Source organism: Poecilia formosa, unplaced genomic scaffold, assembly GCF_000485575.1.
Source record: "Poecilia formosa unplaced genomic scaffold, Poecilia_formosa-5.1.2 Scaffold48, whole genome shotgun sequence".
Lineage (NCBI taxonomy): Eukaryota > Metazoa > Chordata > Actinopteri > Cyprinodontiformes > Poeciliidae > Poecilia > Poecilia formosa.
Genome location: NW_006799987.1, coordinates 631,688 through 657,889, shown reverse-complemented (window position 1 = coordinate 657,889; position 26,202 = coordinate 631,688). Strand labels below are relative to the sequence as shown.

Sequence of the window (26,202 nt, the reverse complement as noted above, 5' to 3'; positions counted from 1 at the left end):
GATTAATGCTGGTTCTGATTGGCTAGCTGATTAATGCTGGTTCTGATTGGTTGTTTTTGACCGAGCTGAGAATGCCAGGAGGAAATCGATTATTTTTTAGAGATTATCTGTCTAGTGTTAGGACAGAGAAAGTTTTATATATCTGAAATCTTTTTTTTAAGTTACATGCTGTAGCTTTAAGCAGAAGTTCGGTGTGAGAGTCACTGTCTGGTGGAGGTTGAGCAGCGATACGTCTGTGAAATATTACTACCAGTAGCAGCGGTCCTAGAGCAGAACCAGCGTCGAAGACTTAAATTATTTTTCCAGGTTATTTGTTTAGCTTTGAGCGACGCTGCATCAAATGCAAGCGAATCCCCACTTTCTGTTTGCCTTTGCATGCGAGTGCATTAAACAATGTAGCTCAGAATCTGAAGGCTGCAGGTTTGATTCCGGGTTGAAGCGCATATTAAAACCTGCTGGGTCGGGCAAGGAACCCATGATAACTGCTTGCAGTTCTAGTTTTATTTAAATTTTTTAATGCTTTAGATGCCAGTAATGTTTTGCCCGGTTGTGTGACAGATCATCGGGTCGACTTGTGCGGTCTGGCAGACATCAGTTACATTTCAGAAACGCTGGATAAGCTTGTAAGTCAATTTTGTTTATACAAAATAAAGTTTAGCCTTTTAATCTGTTCATATTTTGAACTTTCAATGTTTTCACTGTAAATTTATACTTTTTTAACTTCAGAATCTTGATTTGAATGGACAAGGCAGCCAGAAGTTTACGGGTAAGGACTAGATAAGAGATTTATTGATAAGTGATTGATTGAGCGCTTGTTCAGCTTCATGCTAGTTTTTCAGGAACAGAAGTAATTTTTGAATACAAAATTTAGAACTGGAATTTTATTGAGTCATTTCTCACTAATATTATTTAATAATTTTATTTGCAGAATGACTATAAAAGCATTAACCAACTTAAAAACAAAATATAACATCTTAAGATCAAGGATGGTTGGTTTCACTGTGAATTTATTTGAAAATGCATGACTTAAACTTATGTAAATTTTATATTAAGTTGTAACATAACATAATTTGTCAATTTTCAAATGCGAAAGACTTTTTAAATAAGTTGGAGAGTTGTAATTTGAAAGCTCTGCAGACTTTGTGTTCAAAATATTTGAGATTCACGTTGCATTACTTAGATTTTTGCCATTTTCTGGAACAATCAGCTAATCGGGTATTTTTCCAAACTTTTTGTTCTGTGCAGCCCAGCTAGTAAAGCCCAATAAAGGTTCCATAATGCCTGTGAAGAAGAGGAAACTGCCCGACTCTGAAGATCACGGGCACAAGTGTAAAATTACCAGGTAAAGTTTATTCCCCATAATGTCTGAATTTTGAAATCTATTTTTTTATTTATCCTTTCCTTCATTTGTGTTGCTGCCGTTCTTGAAATAATGGTGGAAAATTTGAGTTAATCAAATAGAGTTTATTATCGCTGGAACCAGCATTTAGTTTTATACCTCACTAATCTTACCAACCATGGAGAACCAACATTTAGTTTGGAGCAAGAGAAACTCCTTTTAGTTTACTTAGTTAGAACAAGAATTAAACATGGAGAACCAACATTTAGCTTTATATAAAGCTAAATGCAACAAAACGAGCAAACTTCAGATCCATAGAAATCTCTACTACTTTATAAACTATTGACTATTATTATTAAACATGGGAAACCGATATTTAGTCTTGTATTTTTACCTTTTTGTCTTTCTTTTGGTTTTGCTGTTTGGATTTCCTTGTAATTCATGTGAAGCCTCTTGAACTGCCTTGTTGCTGAAAATGTGCTGCATGAATAAAATGACCTTTTTAGTTAAGTTTTAATTTGTTTTGGGTGTCGTAGCTTTCCTCGTCCTCAGGTCCGTGGTGTGAAGCCAAACGGCGCTGAAAGGCAGTTTTCCGGTAAAAAGTGCCTGGCTTGGTTCCACAAGTACGCCGGCGCTGAAAAGATGGTCGGCCCGGAAGCCATGGAGAAGTTCTGTGACGATATCGGAGTGGAACCAGAGAATGTGAGTCCGGCTGTCCGACATGGATCCTGCTTTCCAACAAACAGCTGGATCACCTCTGTCTCCGTTGACCTTCCTTCCAGATTATAATGTTAGTTTTGGCGTGGCATCTAGGAGCGTCAAAGATGGGATACTTCACGAAAGATGAGTGGCTCAGTGGGATGACGGTGTTACAGTAGGTGCCTTTTATTTCACCGGTTTGGTTTTGGTTGGCAGCAGATAAACGACGCCGCTTTGTGTTTCAGATGCGACTGCACTGAGAGGTTGCAAAGCAAACTCGATTACATGCGCAGTGAGCTCAACGACGCCGCAGCCTTCAAAAATATCTACAGATACGCTTTTGACTTTGCCAGAGTAAGTTTTTGTTTATTATGTCAACTCATTTTATACCCAACTCTGTAGTTTGACCTGCTAGTGGTACGCAGGTTTTATTACATGATGTTTTTTTATTTCAGTCAAAACCTACAAAGAGAGAAGAGTTAAAATAAACGGGGCGATTCCTTTAGCACATTTTCATTCACTTAGTCTGAATGCTTTGTTTAAATAAAACCTTTTGAGTCTTTATAACCAAAAACAAAATAGATTTTCTCTACCTCAGATATCAGATATATATCTGATATCTGACAGATATCAGATATATATCTGATATCTGTCAGTATACTGACAGATATCAGTATCTGTCAGTATACTGACAGATACTGATATCTGTCAGTATTAATATACTGACAGATATTAATATCTGTCAGTATTTAAAAAGTATATATATATATATATATATATATATATATATATATATTAATCAGTATCTGTGACAATGAGCCAGATCTATTCAGTCTAATTCTATGCTTTATTATTTATTTTACATTTTATTTAGGATTCCTAATTTCACTTTCTGAACCACTTGAAAAAGTTTGTTGCCGTTTCTTTTACATTTGACCAAAATAGACAAACTATTGTTTTTGACCGTTTCAGTTTATTTATTATTTATTTTAAATTGGCTGTTTTACTCCTAATCACACTGACTGAACAAATTAAAGATGTTTTTACATGTTTGACCAAGTTAATGAACATATTGGTGAATCTGATGCGCAGGTGCAGAATTATAAAATAAGTTTGTAATTAAGTACATTTATGTCTGTGTTTAAAAGAAATAACATTTTAATTCAGCTGTTTTTCTGTATTGACCCGGTTCAATACTAAACTGCCGATATCGGTACCGGAAGTGAGAAAAGTGGGTCGGTGCGTCTGTGCACCTGCTTTTAGTTCAGGTATCGTCTGATTGAAAAGGTGAAATGGAGCCAAGTTGCATTTGGATTAAATGGGTTATAACTTATGTCCACTAATACCTATAATGATGAAAACAAGAAACACAAATGTGACTTTTTTTTTTTTTACTTAAATAAATTTGTAATTCTAACAATTAATTCAATATTGTTGATTTCACATTTGAGAGCTGAAATTGATCAATATTTAAACCTGATGCAGTTGATAAATTAACTGCATGATTAATTAAAATGAGCTGAATAATTTAAATTCAGATTTTCTTTATTAGAGGATGAACTTGCAGAATGGTCTCATTTACCGTAAATAATATATTAAATATTATATAAATACTGTTTATCACAATAATTAGACTGTTTTTTATCATGACAGGCCTGTAAATGTTAGTTTTGAAGTGAGGTGGTCAGTTTTCTTAAAATGAAACGCTACCTTGGCGCTCCTGTTGGCTCAGGTGTGGGGGGTTAAGTGTAACTGGGTTAATCGGGTTTGTCTCTGTTGCTAGGATACGAACCAGAGGAGTTTGGACATGGACACGGCTACATCCATGCTGGCTCTGCTGCTGGGCAGAACCTGGCCTCTCTTTTCCGTCTTCCGCCAGTTCCTGGAGGTAAACTACCCTCAGTCTGAACGCCTGTAGTTTGTAGGACGAGTAGTTTATCTTCTCAGAATGACGAGAGAAAATGTTTCTGCTGGAAACTTCGGCTCCACTTTCCTATGTAGACATAACAGGACAAGACGTCAGCCTGTTGGATAAATATAGTCGAAGATTATTTCAGATGGCGCAGGTTCTAAAAGTTGTTTAGCTTTTGTTTTTAACCTGGACTGCCTTTTAAAATATTTTCCTCAACAATGAAGCCCCTTGTTCTCTTCCACAGCAGTCAAAGTACAAAGGCCTGAATAAAGACCAGTGGTACAACATTCTGGAGTTCAGCAGGACCATCAGCACCGACCTCAGCAACTACGACGAAGACGGAGCCTGTGAGTATCACCTGCAGCACAGGAAACAACAAACTGTCTATTTAAATACATGTTTAAAAATAAGAGTATTAATATTTGGCAAGTTAGAAATTGAGTTTCTAACTTGGTGATAATTTTCCAGACCGTTGTAGGAATCTTTTGTGGGTTTTTAAAGAGCTCTGTAAATATTCATTTTTACATGTTCACTCATGTTGTTGTAATATTACAACAGTTTGTTCTTTGGTTTTTCAGTTTCAAAATAACCACAAAAAAAAAAGAAAAATTGGGTGGCTTTCTTGTTTTAAAATAAAATTGGAAAAACAATTCCAAAGCTAAAAAAGGTTTAATTTTTTATTTTCATTCAAATTAAAAATACATGTTTTTATTATCTCCTGTACTTTCTTCTTTCTTTGTCATTTCTGGTGTCGCTGCATGTTAAATAAACTATTTTGTGGATTTAATAGCTGAAGCAAAGATCAAACAATGTTTATTTTGATTTTACGTTTTATTATTTCTTTATTAAAATGGATTATAACAACACAGTTATTTTCTTTTTTCTGTTTTGTTTTGAAGCCATAGAACAAACTGTACATGGATTTGTTGTGAGACACGAGGAAAATACGCTAAAGTTGTGGGATGTTTTCTGCAGTATCAATAAAATCACTTTAAATCGTAGGTTGACAGAAAAGTGTTAACTTTTTAAACATTTTTAAAACTCTGTACTGCTACCATAAATGGGGAAAATGATCAGGTTCAAAGCACAGGACTTTAATTTTAATTTGTCGAGTCACCGTTGGGAACCTTTTAGATTTTATTTGGATGTTTAAAACAAAACGCAGTGACTGTGCGGCCGTTTAACGGGCATTTGCTTCCTGCAGGGCCCGTGCTGCTGGATGAGTTTGTGGAGTGGCAGAAGGCGCGGCCGGCTTCACTGCGGCCGCCCTGCGTCGCCACTAAAAGGGAAGGAGAGCGAAAACTTTCTGCAGAGACGACGCAGCTCTGACATGGTCTCACCAACACAAATAAAACCGTACATAACACAGAAACATGGACTGCAGAATCGTCGCTGTGGACTCTTTTCTCCTCACCTCCAGACTCCGTCTGCCACTGATAAACTGCTGCTGGGATCCTTCCTCTCAGTAGAAGTTACTTTGTTTTCTTAGTGTTGATTTGGAGAAGAACGCGTGGAAACAAAATGAGCGGAAGGAGTTGTGAAATTGTTTCGCTTTTCTTGTTTAGATGTTTTCACTGTTATTAAAAATGAGATGAAAATAACAAGATGCTTCTCCCTAAATGATGAAACATGAAAGTTTATTACAACCAAGCGTGTTGTCAGATTAGTGCGTGTGCAGCACACTAATCTGAAATACATCCTGAAAAAGATCTCATTTCGCTTTTTATACAGATTCATCTATAATTTTACATCCTTCAGTTAGACAAGATTTAATAGAAAACTACATTTTAAACTAGAATACCCTTTAAGGAAATGTAGTTTAGTCATTGGTCTTTGAATTATATCTAAACTTCATGTGATCTATAAATCCTTTATTTTGCAGCTTTTAGATCAGGGTGTCCCAACTTTTTGCTCGGTCAGCCAAAATCACAAAGTTGAAGCTTTTAGTCATATTTTTCCTCCCCAATTAAAAAGAAATGCAAAATTTTACTGTAAATAGTTCACTTTTGTGATTTAAACATGCATATTTTATTTTTTTTTAGAACAAAACAACTTATTGTAGTTTCTGAGAAGGGTCTTAGATGTTTATGTTGGTCAAAAAAGGTGTACATTTTTCTAACTTTATGGGTGTTTATTTCTGGGTCTAAAAAATGTTTTCATATGAACAAAAACTTTCTTCTAAAATCCATGTAGCCACATTTAATAACTGGGTGCCCAAATTGCTGAATGTTTGTGGCCTGACTTTCATTACTATACAAACGACCAGAAATGTTCTAATACTTTCTACATTTCATTTAATCAATTAGGCTAAAGTGTTTAGGGAGTAGAATTATGTTTAAAAGCAGGTATAAATACATTTACTGTGAATTCTTTGTCAGTAGCTGTAGTCAGAAGCCTGAATCTGAAGAGAAAATTAGATGGTGATCCTGATATTAATCTGCTTTTAACAATCCAAAAACTTTTCTCACATTTTAAAACTCCTGAAATTAATTTTAATTTCTTATAGTAAATTTGACTTTACAAACTGAAATGTCCTGTTTCAAAAGTCAATTTCTCTGAGAATAGTCTCAAAATGTCATTTTTTTTGGAAGAAATGTCCTCCTTTCTATCTACAGTAGTCCTGATACGCCATCATGATTGATCATCATGTTAAAGCGAATATGTGGCATGTTGGCCGGTTATTGATAGTAATTATATTGTGCGGGACCCAAATTTCTGTTTTCCCATTCAGAAAACAGTTTTTTCAATATCAATTTTATTCTGATCTTTTTTCATAAATAATAGTTGATATTAAACTGAGCTTTTTTGTGAGTGAAAAACCAAAACATATTAATATATGTATAAAATTCTGAAACTTTATATATATAATTTATTTGGCCGAGTGGTTTAGGCCTCAAACTTAACGTCGCCTCCATTTTGCACGACCTGTTCCGGAAGTATAGTCCGTACCATCAGCTAATTTGCGCATGTGCTAATAAGGGGAGGGTATGTTTTTCTTATTGTGTCATTGTTGTTAAAAAAAAAAAAGAATAGCGTGATAATGATTGAAACAGAATAACACGAGTCTTAAATGTCCATGTGGAAGTGCTGCTGCTGCTTCTCCTCCTCTGGCTCCGTCCGCTCCATCGGCCCCGTGGCGGCCGCCGCCATGATGGCGTTCAGGCGGGTCAGAGACCGGGAGCGCTGCCTGGGCCTGGGGGCCGCTTCCGGAGCCTCCCGGTCCGGGAGGTGACCGTATCGCTGGCCGTCCTCGTCGTATTGGTACAGGCGGATAACGCGGCTGCGGCGCCGGTGAGAACCGGATGGCGGGTCTTCTTCTCTGGGCTCAGCTTCCGCTTTGACGCTCCTCTCGTCGTCTGTTCCTGTGGATTCCTGCTCCAACTCTTCACTCTCGTCTGTTTTTTGTTTTTCTTCTCCAACCTCCTCGCTCGCTTCCCCATCTTCCTCTCTGTCTTCTGTTTCACTCCCTCCATTTTCCTTTTCTTCTGGCTCGCCGCTCTCTTCCTCCTCCTGTGCCTCACCATCCTCTCCGCTTCCGGTTTCCTCATCCGCCCGGTTAGAATCACATCCTTCCAAATAAGCAGTTCCTTCCGGTTCTTCTTCTTCTTCTTCTTTTTCTTCTACTTTGAGCCGAAAGCTCCGCTTGGGTTTGGCGGGTGGAGACGGGGTTGTAAGCAGAGTTGGTGTCTCCGTGGTTCGCCAGATTTGAGAGTCATGGGGCATCGCTCCCGTCCTGTAGGCCTGGTTGTCGTACATGGATGGAAGGGTTGTCATGGTAACCCGAGAGCCATCTGGTTCGTCAGGTTGACGTCTTCTCTTCTTTGGAGTTAGTGACTTTAAACACCTGAGTGAAGAAATCAGTGTGAATTGGTAAATATGTTTGAGTTAGTGGTGAGATTCGGTTAATTGCATCATCTGCAAAGTCACGTATTGACGGAACAAGTAACATTTTCAATCCAGAAACATCTACTGATGCTAAATTATTGAATGGATTGACAAATAAGCTAAAAAAATAAATAAATACATATTTATTGTTTTTAATCTGGTATTCAACCATTTGATTGGTGCAAAGTGCTATTCTATTTGGACTGTGGATGCTGATGTCAATCCTGCTGCATCATGTTAGCATTGAGATGCTACTTTAGCCTTGAATAGCTTCGCTCTTTGGCTAACTCCTTTTAGCACAACTTGAATGCAATAATAGTCTTTAACCTGCCTCTCACCAGATCACTTTCTGAAGCAAAAATTAACTGCCAGTGGGTCAAAAGAATCCATTGCTGCTGTTTGGGGATGTCACCTGTGCATCAAATATACAGTCATACCGGAAACATGCGAATAAAAAGGTTCCGGTTGAAACCCCATATGTAACAACAAAATGCGATTAATTGCTTTAAAAGCTTTATTGTATCAAAACCAAAATGTTAAAGTCCCGACCCTGGTTACATTTATTCAGTTCAGCGTTATTGTTCTTTGTGCAGCTTACAGTAGTACATATAACATGGGAAAAATGTCCAACAAGTTAAAAAATCTGCCAATGGAACTTGCATTTTTTATCACTGTGAAGGAATTGTTGACTTAAAATAAGTTCATGTATTTTGCTGAAAAGTTGGTTGTAAGTTAGTTTTGTCCTATTTCAAGTGTACTAAAATATTTACACCAGAAATTAGATTCAAATACTTGGTAAGATTTGGTATTTTTCCAGTGTAGTTAAGTGTCTTAATTAGCAACATCTGGTTGTTTCTTTAGTGTTTCCTATGACAGAATGCAGATTTCGACTCGTCTTCTGTCCTTTAATCAAGTCCTTATTCAGCAGAGGTTTATTTTTTCTAGCTTGTGGTCGTCATACAGATTAAACATCATCACCCACCTGAGAACAGGAGTCCGTGACAGAGCTCCAGCGCTGAATCCCACCACAAACGTCAGCAGCACCGATGCAGCAACGGCTCCTACAAAAATCTCTTCTGAAAACACGGCTTCCCTCTCGCCTGTAAAAGCTGCGTTCCTCCTGAACCGGCGTGCAGCACAGCTGCCGCCGCCGCCGCGCCCGTCCTCAGCCTCAGCCACCATGTTTTGGTCCACATGAAGCTCAAAGGGCCACAGCATGGATCCCTCCGCATGCTGCAGGATGCAGTAGTACAGCCCACCATGGTGGATGCTGAAGTTTTGGATAAGGAGGCTCCCATCGTGGTGCATAAACACCGGGTCCAGTTTGGACTGGGAACCAGAGCTCTGGAGGTCACCGAACGGTGTGTGCCAGAACTGGACCACACCTGAAAACACACAAGGAAATACACATGAAGAGTTTTAAAAGTTCACATCTTCAAATAAAATCTCTATATGCCATAATGTTGAAGATGGAAACAACTGCTGTAGTACATTACAACACTGGGTAAATTACCACAATAAAATCAAATCGTTTGTATCTAAGAAAAGTAGTTTATTGTAAATCCAAACAACTCAAACTTGGACAGGATTATTCTAACAGGTTATTTAAAAAGGAAATTTGTGATCTGTGAGGTGGTTTGTTGCCCAAAAAATCCCTAAAATGACATTTTATGTTCTCACAAACTAAGGCTGAAAAATGTATCATGATAAAAGGGTTTCACAGCAGTCTTTATAGATAATTATTGATTAGTTTGTTTTTTTGTTTGTTTGTTTGTTTTAAATATCGGAAATAACACAGACTGATGACCTGACCATTCCGGTTTTATCCAGGTTTCACTCCAGGTCTTGTTTTTTTGTTTTTATGACGTTATGAGGCACAGTGGAGAAACCTGAAATTGCTACTGTGCAAGTTAGCAGGTTGTTGCTAGGTAACCAAAGAATGAGTGCATTGCTAGGTAACCAAAGAATGAGTGAGTTGCTAGGTAACCAAAGAATGAGTGTGTTGCTAGGTAACCAAAGAATGAGTCCGTTGCTAGGTAACCAAAGAATGAGTGTGTTGCTAAGTAACCAAAGAATGAGTGCGTTGCTAGGTAACCAAAGAATGAGTGAGTTGCTAGGTAACCAAAGAATGAGTGTGTTGCTAGGTAACCAAAGAATGAGTGCGTTGCCAGGTATCCAAAGAATGAGTGAGTTGATAAGTTTAAAGGTTTCTGTAGTTATGCAGCCATAAGTTTTAGGCTACTGGGAGACAAACTGACCACTTTTTCTCACTTTCTTCTTCTGCATCTCTTCAATTTGCACTATTTGCTCTAATTCTGGTGTTAACATTTTGTTGTTTTTTTCTTTCCCTAGAAGCTACAGCTGGTCTGGTGTTCTGTTTGGCTGTCATAATGCTGCCAAAAACATTATATAACTTTTTAGACACTTTTGGAGAAATGTCCTTGTTTTTTGTCGAAAATGACTGAGATTAATCTTAAAATTTCTGAGATTCTTGGTGGAAATTTACCTGTTTTTTATGTCTACAATGCTCTTACTACACCATCTTACTGTTCAGATCCCATCTTCACCTTCTTCACAATTTCTTTGCAAAAAAGACAGCAGAGTTTTATTGATAGTCATCTAACATATTACATATCTATTTTTTCAACATTTCTGTGAATTAAATAGGAAAAAGCAGCTGGAATATTTTTACTGCTTGATTCTAAAGGGCCTTTTTATGCCGGGTGATTCATAACTCAGAGCTAAATGTCAGAGCTAAATGGCTCGGTAATAAACATTCCTCTGGAAAAAATAAAAAAGCAACCTTCAGAAACCGGTAGCAACATTTAACAACACCGTTTTACGGGAGAGTCTTCTTCACCTTCATGTTCTCCATCACCGCAGTGTAAAATCAGCTCTTCCGCTGGTTGACCTTTGACCCTGCAGGTGGAAGCAAACGTCACCGAAGCTTGGCTCTGTCGGTTTAACGAGGCGACCAGAAGAGCCGTGAAAATCAACCACATCGTTCAGACCTGCGGGATAAAACACGCTTTTATTTAACACTTTTTGCTATCAACTTGAGATCCTAACAGAGAAACAAAACCTTAATAATTAACAGACACGTTAAATGTAGAATATGTTGCTCAGATTGGTTTTACCTGCTTCTGGTTTTTCTGCTTCTGCTGCTGCCTTCAAGTAGAATGAAAAGTCATTATCACAACTTAAAATTAAAGTTTAAACCAGAAGGATCTGTTTGAATTTAGCATCATTTGGCTCCATGAGGAGCTTCACCTCGTTCCTCAATCCTCTGTGGACGAAGTCGTGTTTCTGTTGAGGTTTCCTCCAGATGAGAGTAAAGTGCAGCTCCTCACATGACACTGGGGATGTTTTCTCTGAAGATGTTAAAGATTAATAGCATCAGCTGCTGCTTCTCTGCATCAGTGAAGGGTTAAAACACCCTGGAAACAATTCACACCGCTTCACTGTTTCCACATTTTATTCAACACCCAATCACAGCACTGAAAATGTAACTTAGTCACTTAACTGATTAACTGATTTTGAAAGTAAGTAGATTGTTTGATAAATTGGAAGACTATTATTGTATGCCCAATGCAGAATTAGAAGATTCTATGCAGTAATTATAAGTTAATTTCTACAACCTAGTATTAGGACCACATAAAGAAAATAAAAAAAATAAAATCATAAGAATAAAGTCCTAATTTTACAAGAAAAACCCTCATAATAATGACTTTATTTTTGTATTATTTCTACTTTATTCTTGTGCAACTTTTTTTTCTCATATTTATTCTTGAAATATTATGAAATTATTTCCATGTTATGTTGACTTTACTGTTGTACAATTTTATGGTAACACTTTATTTGAAGGGGGTTGAATAACTCTGACATGAGACTTTCATAAACATGACATAACACCTGTCATGAAAATGTCTTTGTTATGACAACTTGACATTAACCAATAAATCATTACTGTTTAAACTTTACCTTTAATAACATAAAGATACCTAATTTTTAAAGTGCAATTAGTAATACTTTTATAACAAATTTATATCAGTAATTATTTATTGGTTAATGTCAAGTTGTCATAACAAAGACATTTTGAACAATGTCAACTTTGTATTAAAAATGTCATAATTTACCGAATGACGCTTTATGACAACAGTCATAAATATTCATGAAGGCTTATTCATGTTAATGACAGGTGTTATGTCATGTTAATGACAGTGTCATGTCAGTCTTATTCAACTCCCTTCAAATAAAGTATTACCACTTTTATTCTTGTAATATTAGGATTTTATTCTTACATTATTATAACGTTGTTGTATTATTATTTGTTGTATTATTATGACTTTGCTCTTAATGTGTCTTTATTAAATATCAGATATTTTTTCTGATATTTGTATCAGAACAAATGTTATGGCTTTATTCTTAAAATGCTGACTTTATTCTCATTCTCACCTTATTCTCATGATATTGTAACTCAACAAAGCTTAAAACATAAAACAGATCTAATTTTCGCTGGCCGTAATACGTCATCATACCGGATCTGACTTTATAATGTTTTAATAATTGATATTTTCTTATCTTTCTCTTGGAAAATGTACAACTTTTTGATCAAATTATTTAATATCTGAGCTTCTTTTCATGCTTTTTAGAAGATTTTACGTGCTGTTTTTACCGTCTTCAGTTTTAGCTCAAATCATTTTTCCATTAACAGTGAATCAGGGGAGAGCGCGAACGCAGTCCCCCACTACCAGAAATTATGCAGTCGAGATTCCCACATTTGGGGAATTCGCAGGGGTCAGCACAACCGGAGTGCAATGGCTGAGCCTCACCCTGGGTGAACCACCTTCATGATCATGGTATCTCCCCTGCCAGGTAAGTATGAGTTGCTATTCTCGCTCGCCGGGATGTCTTTCGCAGACATACCCATATGACTCACGGTGCCAACACAGAAAATAAAGAAAACCAGAATCGGGACGCTGCGGTATTACACTAGTTTAAACATATTGGGATAACTGAGTTTTAGGGAAAAAAACTGAAAAATGTTTAAAAATGTTTAATATAACGTTTGATTTGTTACCCACAATGCAACGCTGCGCTACCCTAGTGAAAGCTAACATACAACTTTTTCTATTTTTAATCTCCTATAAAACATCAAATACAAAATATGAGAATTAAAATAAACTAACCTCGTCGTATTTATTTCTCACTGTCACGTTAGAATACATAATGTAAAAACGTCTACAAGCTTTTTATATCGAGGTAACACTACTTCGTGTTGGCTTCCAGATTTATGTTTTGCTGCCATCTGCTGGCAAATACTAATTAATTCGATCTTTGAATTGTGTGGAAATACTTCAAACGGCAAAAACAAAACAAGCTTACTACGTACAGAGTATAAACTCGATTCTGATTTTAATAAACATGACCTGGCCTATTCGGTGCAGAAAACTTTAATATATATGGATGGGACGAATAACAATCAGAAGGAAACAGGGCTGCACACACCGTTTCCTTCCTAAAACAATGGCCTAAGTCATTTTTGCCAAAAGAGATTTTGTTGTTGTCAAAATCACTTTTGGTAAAAACTGATACAGGTTATCATGTAAGAACCTAACGACATGAAGACGGAATATCGACACAAAGAAGAGGCCACAATCAAAACTGTCAGCAGATGGCGGTATTACCTTGTTAAAATAACTCACTTCTTATTGTCTTAAGAACTTTAGTTAATTAGCGCCGTCCACTCTTAATAACTTAAAAAATAAAGAACTAAAATACGTATCTACAAATAACAATGGGTTTCATCAGTATTATCACTAAATAACTGCAATCATTTTCCACACTTGAACAATACTAAAAGTAACAGTAATACTCTTTTGGTTGTATTTTTTGCCATTAGGTTGGAAGCCATGTGGCGTCTTTACATCACTTCCCTCAAATATTATCATAGAAAAACTTCTATGTTTTGGATTTAAAAACTTAGGAACAAAAATAAAATGGTAACAAATTTTCTTGTAGATATGTATCAAAACTTTATAAATTAGATTTTTAAAAAAGTTTATGTAAAATTTGCAGCTCTAGACACATTTTATTTAGCTCAGCTGAGGGAAAAAATGCTCTTAAAATTACTTTAGATCTCTAAACTTTTTGTCCCAATGGGCCAAAACTGACTAATTTGAATTACTAACGGGTCACAAAATTCATTAAATAAAAAATAAAAAATTGGTTTTCATATTTTTCTTTTACGTCCTTTCTCTTTTTTTCTTTTTTGAAGCGTTTTTGACCAACAATGAATACAACTTTTATTTATAAAAAAAAACAAAACAACTTTTATTTATACACCCCTGCCTTTGACTCTCAGAGGTAGTGCCCAAAATTTGTTCTGAAACAAGAGAAACACTACTTCGACATTTTTATTCAGATTAAAATAAAAAGTAGTCCAAGTGATTATTCGAGTAAGAGTAAAAAAAGTGTAAGTACTGAGTAACTCATGAGATAATTTGGTTAATGTTTAAAAATGATTTAATCAGACATAAATATTAAGATATGAACATATTCTGGGTTTTGTCCTGTTTCCTCTTCTTTTAGTGAAGCTTCTCACAGTGGATGAAGTATTCAGAAATTTACTCCAGTACAAAAGTACCTTTTGCCAAAATGTTACTTCAGTAAATGCCCCGCCTCTCTCTTCAATCTAGATTTTTTGCTGTAACATTGAGGACGGCTCTGTTAAAAACACAAACGGCCAAAGTAATTCTTCTAATTCTGTAGGAAATTAATATAATGAATAAATCGAGTGTTATCTTATCTCAAAACCTCATTTTAGGGGGCACACAGCTTTAGTATCGAGGTTAATATGTGCTGAAATCGTGTGGACTCCGTGTTTAACGTGCGGACCTTGAATGCATCACCCATTATGACTCGAGCCAAGGCGGGAGGGAGGCGGGCTGCTTCCGCTGCTGTTGGTGCGTTTGTCCAAGCTGGGTTTTATTTTGAGGGTCGTAAAGTAACTCTACTCCAGCACAAAACATTTTTCTTCACTGAACTGACCTGTAGGAGAAAGAACCGAAGCTCTCTAGGAGGAGAAACTACATAGTTTGACATCCGGTGGAGCGAAAAGCAGGTAAAGTTTAAGCTAACTCGACGTTACATCTGGAAATCTTTCCGCAGACCCACCGCTGCGTTAATTCAAACCGTTATTGTCACTTTTTTTATTTTATTTACATCTGATTAACTGCTCAAACGTGTTTAATAACAAATATTGTTAGAAATGCAACTCGATTTTATTCAAAAATGATCTTAACGAGGCGTTTGACAAATAAAGCATTATTTACATTTTGAGTTTCGTTTCCATCTCCTCCCACATGACTTCTTCCCACTTCAGCCCAGCGAGCCCCTCAAAGTAAAACTGAAGTCAGTTTTTGATTATTGTCTGCCACGGAAATCCTTTATTGAAATATATTTTTGATGGATTTGATTTCAATGCAATTTTGAATAGATGTGGTTGTGATCGGAAATGCAGGTTTAATGTTGAAAAAGAAAACAACGTTTTTATTCAAACAATTTGGCTTTTTTGGACAAAATAAATATTCAGGGTGGCATAAAAAAGAACAAGAAGGAAAAAAATGTACATTTCCATATCCTAATTGCTCAAAATCCTGGAAAACCTATAGAAATAATAATTTTATTGTCTTTTATAGTAGCTGAACTGATTTGTAGATATTCATAAACCTCTGCTGATGCTTTTACCTGCTGCCAGAAATAAATGAAATACCTTTCTGATATTTCAACATCTTCTTCTGGTTGTTGTTATTCAGCTGTCATGGTGTCTTCATGAAACCACACCCATCATTCGCTCCTGTTGTTGCTCCATTGTTGAACCGCAGGGTGTTTTTGTTGATGTTGGTGAGGGAGAACAGCCCTAAGCTGGTGACTTTATGTTTACCTTTACATATTGATAATGCATGAAATCTGAAGGTGGATGCACTTTTTAATGCGAAACAGAAACTTGGATAAAACCATTGTGTCAATCTGATGAGTCATTTTCCTGTCATGCTTGTCAGGCGAAAAAGTTTTCTGCTTTTTTATTTTTATTACTTTAATCTAAATTTTTTCTCTCCTGTTAGAACCTAATGTTTTAAAATAACTAGTCTTTGCTTTGTTTTGAATATTTTATTATTTTCTCATATTCAGCTCCCTCTACTAATACTTCTCTGTTATTCTGATTCCAGTTATACATGTCAGTAAATAGACATTAAACTCTGTGTTACATAGACGTATGTAATTAACTTTTCTACCAAAGAAGGCAGTGAAATTGCCTTAATATCATGTGATGCTGAAATTTCTTTCAGGAAAAGCATTTTTTACACAGAGTGCATCTCTAAAATGATCTAGAATGGTTGATTTGTCTGTAAAGTTAAACCCAATTTACCCAGTGGGGCTTTTTCTTGGACATTGTCATGGCATTCTTCAGTTTTTTTTTCTTTATTAAAGCAATCAGAGTCAGAAGTTGTGTTACATGTTTTACAAATAATAGCCAGATTGACTAATTTCTTGAATAATTTGTTGGCTAGTTTAAAAATGTATAATTAATCCAATCCAAAAGCAAACACAAAATGAGTACATGGCATCTTTTTTTAAACAATTAACACAAACAACAAAATGTCCCCAAAAAACATGATAGAACTGACTTTTCATGCAGACCTATGTAGCCACTGTTGCAGTAATCAATGCGACTAGATCAACACATGTATGAGTTTCACTAGATCTTGTTGGGACATTAGTCCTTTAATACCAGGAATGTTCTTCAGGTGACAAAAGGCTGACTTTGTAACTGCCTTTATGTTTATTTGAAGGTTCAGGTCAGATACAAAACATTTTACTGTTTTGTATGTGGGCAGTGTCCAGCATCCTTACCCACACATCCACTTATCCATCCGTTCATCTACCTTCCCCTCCATCCATTCATCCTTTTAACAATCAGTTCTCTTCTCCAATTAGTGATTTCAGTAGGAAAGCCTTTCTGTGTTTCATTCACCATCATCTCCTGTTAATAGCCTGTAAGTGACACTGATATAAATCGTGACTGAGTTTGTAGAAAATGTTTGTCATCCACTTATTTATCACTTTCCAGGTCTGTTTAAACTATTCTGAAATGTCCATCTATAGAACATCCAGAGTAAACATGGATTTTCTACAGTAACAGATTTTGGCCGCTTGAAAACAAAAACTTCTTAAATTGATGTTTCATCTACGTATTATTTTTGACTGAGCTGCATGTATCAAAGCAAACATGTTTCCATCAAACTAATGTTTTTATGTCTGGTCTACAGTGTAGAAACTGCAGTGCTGTTTTTAAACGCTGACCTATTTTGGTTTTTCACCCATTTCCTGTACAAAGGAAGCAGCTTTTAATGCATGTTGAGGTTTTTCAAATAAGTTTTTTAATGTCCTAAGAGATGTTACGGAAACTGAGCTAAACCAAATTCTCTTTCTGGACGTTTGAAGGGAAAATACTTTGTATTTGTCATCCAGTCGTATGATATGTTGCAGTCAGACTTTAGAACTGGGCATGGTTGCACCAATGTTGCTGTCTAATCTGTATTTTGAATGACATCATTAACGCCTCTGATAAAGAAAGAATACTGCGTGACTGTTTGTCGACTTGCTCATAACATTCTGTTTCTCTGACTCCAGGTTTCTCAAAACAAAAAAGTCTGACTTGTAAAATCTAAATCTCTGGTCATTTTCAGTTTGTGCAAGTTGAAGGTTGCCAGTCAGACCCCTATCCAAGGCTACTGGTGTTCCTCAGGGGTCCAATTTAGGACCAACTCACTTTCAAATCCAACTCTTCATTCTGTTGGTATCTCCCATATCCATCTGTACGCTGATGATGCCACGCTGTACACTTCTATTTCACTTATTAAGTGTGTGCAGTGCTTTTGGTCAGTGTGAATATGGTTGTGCATTTCTTGTTCTTTTATGATATTCTTCTGTTTCTTGCTGTACAATGTTTTGATGTTTACTGAACAGGTTCTTGTTGAAAATAGGAATTTGTTCTCAATCAATTTACCTGGTAAAATAAAGGTTAAAGGGGACATAAGTGCAAAATTCACATTTCACACATTTTTGTTTTCTCATTTGAGTTTCTGCTGCTTCTAAAAACAGTAGAAGACCACCCAGCCTTTTTTGCCAATAAGTAGGCCAGTCCCAATTAGCACTAAATAAATTAAATGCATGATAAATTAAAACGAGCCCAATAATTTCCATTTGCTTGATTTATCGTTTTTCTCTTTCTACCAAAAACTGGATGACAAAAGTCTTCAGTCTGGTGTTTTGGTCTCAACTAAACTGGTTTTTTGAAGGACAATTTTGTTTACAGAGACTTCATAATTCAACTTATTTGTTGTTTCTGTTATTTTAATTATTTTGGATATTTAAAATGTGTTCCAGTTCCAGCGTTAAATGTTAGAATTTAATTTATTTTTTATCCTAGAGCATGTGTTCGTCCATTGTTACGCCATTACCGTTTTATTACTTAAAATATAGTGGTATTTAAATAACATTTCAAACTATACTGTTGTTTAAAATGACAATACTATAATTTATCACAACAACTTCTTGGACAATTTATCGTCCAGCAAAATTTGTTATCATGTCAGACCACTTAGCAATAATTAAGGTTTTTTTGGTGTTTGAAAAATGACCTGCTTCAAAAACCGAAATCAGCAGGCACTGCCCGTTACCTAGCAACCCCAGCAAAGCTCAGCCTGTTACCTAGCAACCCAAGCTAAGCTCAGCCCATCACCTAGCAACCTAAGCAGCGCTCCAGCACGTTTGCTTCCCATGAAAAAAGTTTTTTTTTTTAAAGTAATTGTCATGTATAAACTAGTTTAGGGGCATATCGTTGCTGTTAATCCGTAACCATACATCATGTGAGTTTAAACCCAAGCTGCCTGCTTTCCTGGAGAAGTCTAAATAGCTTCCCATGACCGGTTCTTCCCACCGAAACACAGAAGTCTCTTTATCGCGATAAAAATGTTGGAGCCGGCGTTGTCCGAGGCCCCGTCTCAGACCTTGGGTTTCATTGTGTGCAGGGGGGATGGTGGCTGCGTACGAAGGCCAGTCTTTTGCTGCTCTGAGGAGGCGGTGCAGACAGAATGGGACCCTGTTTGAAGACCCTCTGTTCCCACCATCCGACCAGTCTCTCTTCTACCAGCGAAATCGCATTGGACACATTACCTGGAAAAGACCCAAGGTAAGGAAATGAGAAACAAGGACATCCCTGGAAAGGGTTTCTGCTTAAAAACCAACAACAAACAACAACAAAAACAAACGATTGCTATCTCAACGCTTGAACAGTTACGGATATTAATCTGAGAAATCTTTTGAAACAAGACAGAGAGAGAAAGTAGGCTGAAAAAAGGGGATGGTGATCATGAATTAAGAGTGAAAGTAAACAGAGGAGATATTGAATCGGCTGAACATGGAGAAGAATTTAAGGAATTTCTTTTATCTTTTATCCTTCCTGAAATCCAAACTGCAACGAGTAGAAGTCCTTTTTTGTAGTTTGTTTTTTGCTCCACTCAACTCACTGAGATGTTTATCTGTAACATAAATAATATGCATACTGGAATTTTAAAAAGTAAATGGACATTGTTGTATATAATCTTTTTAACTAAGGGAATAAGAGATGAGAAGGCTGCCTGAAATCAAACTCTGATCCAAAACTGTTACTTCCTCAACTTATTTATCGCTTTAAAAGACACAAACATGTCCATAAATGACCGTCTCCTCTGAGTCTGGGTTCATTTAGTCGTGTCACTTTAAAGCAGAACACCAAAGAGGTTTTTAATCTCATTGGAAGATGATGAGCAGATAATATAGAACAGAAATAATTGTGGGCAATTTAGTTTTAAAATTAAGGTTTGTGCTCTTTTTAATAATACAAAGATCACATTCTGCAGCTTATCTGGCTAATATGGGTATAAAACTTTGTTCTCTATACATGCAGGAGAAAATGACTGAAGACCAAAGAACAGGGTTGAAATTAATTATAATTTATTTTAATATTAAGGGTCAGTTTAATAAAACTCTATAAAACACAACTGAAAAAACTAGGGATGTAACAATGCTTAAAAATAAAAAGGTTTTTATTCTGCATTTTCATAGATTTTGTGCCGCAAACTCAACAAACCGGTCTCCTTCTAATATTTATAAAAAAAGAAAAAACTCAAAAAAAGGACGTCTAAAATATTTGACTGTTATACTAAAATATTAAAATCAGCTTTTCAAACTCAGAAATTTCCATGTTTTGTTTCTAGAAAACTTCTGCATTACTTCTAGCGTCTGACCATAGGACAACACTTCAACTATTCTGAAATCTGCAGCATGATGTTTCCCATTTCATTACCTGAACGACTTGCATCGCTTACATATTGTTCATGCTTTATTTTTCACTTTGTGGCGTTATTAATTCCTACTGGAAACCAAAATGGTGCCAAACGTGGTTTAAGAGAAGCTGGAGCATGTTTGGTTAGAACGATGTCGGGCGAAACCGAGATCGGTGCAGTGAACTAGAGCAGGCAGCTCAGTGAGAAACTAGGGCTGAAACGATCGCGATTAATCGATTATTGAAATAATTAACTAATTTAGTAATTAACTGGCGTATACTGACTAAAAAAATTGGCGTTTACTGAAAAAAAAAACATATTCAGAGGTGTAATTGGGCCAAAACTACAAAATACATATAATATACATTCTGCATTTGAGATGGAAAAGACCCTTTATCTAATCTGAACATCTGTTCTACTCAGAAATCATCAAATTACAGTTTTAGCTTCGCTGGGTTCAAATTCACTAAAACAGTGCTATGGTTTTGCATTTTGAGCAATAAAATATTTATTTCTTTTACAATTGAAAATATATATTTCTTTTTAAATATGTTATTTAAAAATAAATATTTTTAAATGAAATAAAAACATTTCATGTTTGTTTGCAGGAAACAAAGATGAAATACACTGCTCAAAAAATAAAGGGAACACTCAAATAACACATCCTAGATCTGAATGAATGAAATATTCTCATTGAATACTTTGTTCTGTACAAAGTTGAATGTGCTGACAACAAAATCACACAAAAATCATCAAATTTATTAACCAATGGAGGCCTGGATTTGGAGCCACACACAAAATTAAAGTGAAATGTTCCCTTTATTTTTTTGAGCAGTATATTTTTATTTCTAATATTGTATGTAAAAGTGGATAAATAAAAAATCTGTTGAAGGCTCCAAATATTTTTATCCGATTAATCATCAGAATAATTGATAGAATATTGGTTTTACTACAGCAGTCATTAGTTTTAACATCATGAGATCTTCTTACACCCTGGTAAACGGTCTGGGAATCGTCCTTCTCAGTCACAGTCGACGGGCCGAACTTGACACCAGGAGCCACATTTTTATCCACAGAGGGGAACAAAACTAAACAAATGCAAAACACACTCAACAAACCATGAAAAAGTTCAAACAGTGAAGCTCTTTAATGTTAGCAGACCTTGATTTGTTTCCTGTCTGAATGATGTTTTTCATTTCTCATGATTATTTGTTTCCAGGAGTTCATTCTGCTGAAATGGGATTCTCCAGATTAAATTATTGCTCAATAATTTCCATAAATAGATTTATCTTATCTCTCCTGCTCAGTATCTTCACAATAAAAACACACGCCTCTTTAAAACGCCTCAGAAGGCAGCAGAGGAGATGATGTTTACAGTTTAATGTAAGGTGCAGCTTTCTGTGTCTTCCTCTCCTTCTGGCTTGGTGGATTCAATGTTTGTCCTTTTTTAATTATAAATGTAAAATTTTACCAGTAACTTTGTCCAGATTCTTTGTTCTCTGAGTAAAAACAACTACTCTTGGATGAAATGAGCACAGTTCAATGCTTTCTCTGTCAATCATTAATAATTTGAGCAAATAAATAATTAAACTGGTGGCAAAGTGCAGCAGGAAATCAACATTATCGATTCTTTTATAGAGGGATGAGGTAAGGGAATACTGCTGCTTGCTTAACAGGATCTTTTCCTACTGTGTTGAGTGAAGGAGTGTAAAAATGCGACTCGAAACTTTCCCATCTCCTGAAATGTGCTAACTAAAGAAAACCATTTTATTTCAGTAAAATATTACACACTGAGTCTATGACTGCAGCTACCAATTATTTTAGCTATTAATTATTCTGATGAATAATCGGATAAAAGGAAAGAAAACCTTTCTTATACAATATTAGAAATATGTTAAACGATATCAATAAACAGTTCAATTCCTTTTTTAAGTAAGAAAAAATAAACATTTTATAGCCTAAAATGCAAAACCTGGATTCCTTTAGCAACATTTGATTACTTGTAACAAAGAATGCATCTGATTACTAAACCTACTGCGCCATTACTTCAATAATCGATTGATCTTGATTAATCCTATTAATCATTTCAGACTTTTTGCTTTGAGCGAGTGCACATCATCATGTGACGTTGAAAAAGCAGAACTCCCTTTCAGCCGTCAGACATCCAGCTGAACCAGTCTGAAACAGAGCAACCGTCTGCCTCGACTTGTTTTATTTAGACGGGAAAGGGAAGGAAAATCTACAAATGATCTGCTCCAGTTGGACTTTTTCACACATAAAAACAAATCACTTCATAAATAATTAGTAAAAAATGTGGAAGTTATTATTCATAATGAAGCGTTTTCCAACAGCTTTGCCCCGTTTTAGCCTGAACGAAGGAGTGGCCCGTACCTTACAGGTGACGACATTTCTCTGGTTCTGAACTTTCTGAGAATCTCAAACTCTTCCAGGAATCTGAATTCAGGCTTCTGTTTCGGAAAAGTCTGAATCAGTCGGAGAAATGCTCATTTGTCTTTAGATATTTTATTTAGAAAATCAGAGATCAGTATGTGAGAGAAGTAAAACAAGAAAGAAGAAGGAGTAAGAAGTGAAATAATTCTCCTTTTGTACCTGATCAGTCACGTACATGGTTCCTTCCACCCATCTCTCTCCTGCAGGGAGTTTCTCTCAGTTTCTCCCATCTCTGGTTAATTAACTGGTACCTCTCTCCCTAAATCAAACCCGGTTCAAGCGAGTAGGAAAGAATAGAAAAAACGTTTTCACTGAAACCTCCGATATCAGTCCCATAGGTGTAACACTTGCTCAGAAACCTTCATTATCAATTCATTCTTCCCAGTAAATAAGTAAAAGTTTTATTTTCCAAGACACTTCCAGAAGTATGAATGCCTTAAGATGCTTGGTCATCTGAACTGTTTTTGGTTTTCTTTACGTTTCTGACCATACATTTAAACGTTCCCTGCTGTGTCTCAGTGACATACCAGAGCCTGTTCCCACAGAGTTGCTGGTTTTGCTGGGTGGTTTATCTCAGCTCTGTTATTTAGCTGCTCTCCAGGTTCCCTGCCTCTGTTTCTCTTTGGCTTGTCTCTTAATTGAGCAGCATATTTACTCTTTACTTATCTTTTAATGTTGACTGAGTCCTCTGGGTAACACCCTGTCATTCATTCTGCCCTCCAGTAGCAGGCTTAGATAAATGCACCACATAAAGAGACAAAATGACTGAGTTGGTTCAGTTATTCGCTTTAAATTAACTTAAAGAACAATTTCTCAGCTGTTTACCAAAAGAACAGGCTGAATGCTAATTGCATTTACACATAGGTAAATTATACACAAGTATTGCTAAAACGTCTACTCAAGAACTGAGTAACTGATCAAATGATCAGTAATTTAATATTTAAAAATTGCATCATCAGACAGACCAAAATATAAAGTTAAGAGGACATTTTGGTATTTTAAGGACAAACATTACAATAATTAATATAAGTAACAAACAACAACAAAATCAGGCAAAATAAAATGTTTCCAATTCAGTTTTGTTCAATAAAAAACTTCAGAAACCTTAGCAGAAACTGCAGGTGTGTGTCTGGTGAATTTTTGGTTAAAAGATGTTTGTTTTTCATTCAGTGGGTAGAAAATCCAGAAATTTTACTCAAGTAAGAGCAGAAATACTTCATAAATGTAACTAGTCACTGATTATTTTCTCCTCGTAGGAGTTGAGCAGCAACCCTCGCCTGTTTGTAGACGGGCTCAGCGCTCACGACTTGCACCAAGGCCAGCTGGGAAACTGCTGGTTTGTCGCTGCTTGTTCCAGTCTGGCTTCCAGAGAAGTACTCTGGCAAAAGGTAAGAGATCATCTGAACCGGGTGACAAACTCAAGGCCAGGGGCCAAATCCAGCCCCACCGTAGCTTTTTATGTGGCCCTCTGGATTCCATAGGGACGTGTAAACAGAGCCTTCAAGATGGCAGCTGTCCCCTTAAATAGTTTATCTACAGCTGCATTTTCATTAAAATTGTGTGAAAAACTCTGTAGATATTCCACTAAAGTTCAGAAAAAATAATTTTGCAATTCAGTTGTTAAATAAGAAACATAATTAAAATCAGACGTGACTACATTTGTTTATACAATAAGTCATTAAAACCATGATCCTCCTTCCACTTCCTGTTGTCTTCTTTGTCGCTTCTGCCTGTAGTAACTTCCTGTTGTTGATCATGTGACTCATGTGATGTGAAAATAAGTGTTTCCATTACATTTTGCGAAAGCTGGAAAACACCTCATTCTTGCACAAAAACATATTGAAAAATGTGCGTTTTTTCTAAATTGCCGAGTTTCCATTAAGTGAATTTAAATCTGCTCAATCACATGAAAATGCAGCGAGTGCAACCTAAGCAGTTTTTATCTGCATGCTGCCAAATTATCAATCAGTCAATCCAGTTGTTTGTAATTTTGTGATCCTGAAAACTGATGTAAAATCAACAGATCCACGCACTTTTTAATGCACACATGTGAATCTATTGCAATTATTCTGCAAAAATGGTAAAAAAAAGAAAAGAAAATCAGGTTTGAGTGATGCTATCTCCCACCTGCAGGTGGCAGTATTTCTGACTTCTGCTACACTGCTGCTACATTAAACATCTTGCATAAATATTGCAACATTTCTTGCAAAGATTTCTAAATTAGCGCCACAAAATCAGTGATTTTGTTTGCAAAAATTCACAAAAACAATCGCAAAATTCACTGTAAGAACATTTATGATCTTGATTCAGCCCAAAGTAAAAATGTGTTTGACACCACTGGTCGAGATGGTTTACACGTTTCAGATTCGAAAAATACAATAAGTAGGAAGAAAATTAACAAACAAAATGCTAAAAATTTTAATTTTTTTTATTTTCCTTTGAGGTTCGCTGTTTAACAAAACAGTATTTTAGTTTAATAAGAAATAAACCTGTAATTCTCAATTTAGAGGTTAGGTGTGCAAAATGCTAAAAATTAAACTAATTAGTTATTTTCCTTTAAGTTTTGCTGTTTTATGCAGCAGTATCTTACTTTAGCAGTGAATATCCAGTTATTCTGACTGGAGAAGTCAGTCAGAGTTGGTAAACGGTTTCTGTTTGCTTTGTGGGTCACACCTCTTTAGCTATCATGCTGATTTCAGCCCAGCTGAACTTCAGTGTGTAGCCAACAGATGACCTGCTGATCTTTGTGTTCGTACTTGGTCTGTAACACACATGCATGTTAGATTAATCCAATCAGCGTGTTTTTTATTTTAGTGTGAATTCTGTCATTTGTGTTATCAAATTAATTTTATTAGCTCTTAAGCTCTTGACACAAACTCTGCTGTAGATATTTCCATGTTGACTCCTAAAGATAAGAGTTTTTAAAAAGCTGGAGTGAAATGTTTGTGTTTTTGTAGATGAAACGTTGTTGAAATGCCATGTTCTGGACTGTTTATCCGTCTCGTTTGCATGGTAATCTACATTTTATTTGTGTGTGCACGCTTTTAACAGTTCTTTTGCACTACTTGTTAGGCATTTATGTTATGTATATGAGCTTTAAATCATATATTAACTCAATCATTAGTATCAGTAATGAATGGAGATGGTGATCAGTGCCATTAAGATTTTACCAAAAAGGTTTGTTGAAAAATCCGTAAAATACTGAATAAAAATCCAACAAACTTCTCAACAGGCATCGATCATCCACAAGGTGGCACCGATAACTGTCTAAAAAGCCTGCTGCCTGATTTTTCATTTAATAACTTAAGCCTTTTTTATACTATATTAGAAATGCATTAAAATGTGGGTATAAACAAACAATTAAGTTCATTTTTTAATTAAGAAAATAAACATTTTAGTGCCTAAAATCCAATAAGATTGAACCAGATGAAGCTACCCAGATAGCACATGATGTTAAATCAATGTTGAAAAATAGTTAGAATCGTTGATTTTTGGTTGAAGTCGACAAATGACGGTGGATCAAC

The 26,202-nt window shown here is 35.9% G+C and overlaps 3 protein-coding genes across 4 annotated transcripts in view; 2 read left to right on the top strand and 1 right to left on the bottom strand.

Moving 5' to 3' along the window:
• The window catches only part of dcun1d5 (DCN1, defective in cullin neddylation 1, domain containing 5 (S. cerevisiae)), a 10,400-nt gene extending 4,852 nt beyond the window's left edge, over positions 1-5,548 (top strand). The window contains exons 2-10 of one of the 2 annotated variants that reach the window (XM_007552351.2): positions 559-623; positions 727-766; positions 1,246-1,342; positions 1,876-2,041; positions 2,122-2,213; positions 2,284-2,392; positions 3,822-3,926; positions 4,195-4,297; positions 5,155-5,548. In XM_007552351.2, coding sequence (XP_007552413.1) covers positions 559-623; positions 727-766; positions 1,246-1,342; positions 1,876-2,041; positions 2,122-2,213; positions 2,284-2,392; positions 3,822-3,926; positions 4,195-4,297; positions 5,155-5,279 — 902 coding nt within the window. In that variant the 3' untranslated portion in view covers positions 5,280-5,548. The remainder of the gene's footprint in view (positions 1-558; positions 624-726; positions 767-1,245; positions 1,343-1,875; positions 2,042-2,121; positions 2,214-2,283; positions 2,393-3,821; positions 3,927-4,194; positions 4,298-5,154) is intronic. The other variant, XM_016671734.1, reaches the window with a different exon arrangement.
• A 592-nt stretch (positions 5,549-6,140) lies between these two features.
• LOC103138339 (uncharacterized) lies at positions 6,141-11,493 on the bottom strand. Its single transcript, XM_007552496.2, has 4 exons — positions 10,973-11,493; positions 10,696-10,846; positions 8,818-9,220; positions 6,141-7,794 (listed from the first exon to the last, which is right to left on the bottom strand). Exons 2-4 carry the CDS (start codon positions 10,835-10,837, stop codon positions 7,017-7,019), a joined length of 1,323 nt encoding a protein of 440 aa, XP_007552558.1. The 5' UTR covers positions 10,838-10,846; positions 10,973-11,493; the 3' UTR covers positions 6,141-7,016.
• Positions 11,494-14,766: 3,273 nt separating this feature from the next.
• The window catches only part of capn5a (calpain 5a), a 28,995-nt gene continuing 17,559 nt past the window's right edge, over positions 14,767-26,202 (top strand). Inside the window, exons 1-3 of the mRNA XM_007552350.2 lie at positions 14,767-14,958; positions 18,932-19,092; positions 23,935-24,066. Coding sequence (XP_007552412.1) covers positions 18,937-19,092; positions 23,935-24,066 — 288 coding nt within the window. The 5' untranslated portion in view covers positions 14,767-14,958; positions 18,932-18,936. The remainder of the gene's footprint in view (positions 14,959-18,931; positions 19,093-23,934; positions 24,067-26,202) is intronic.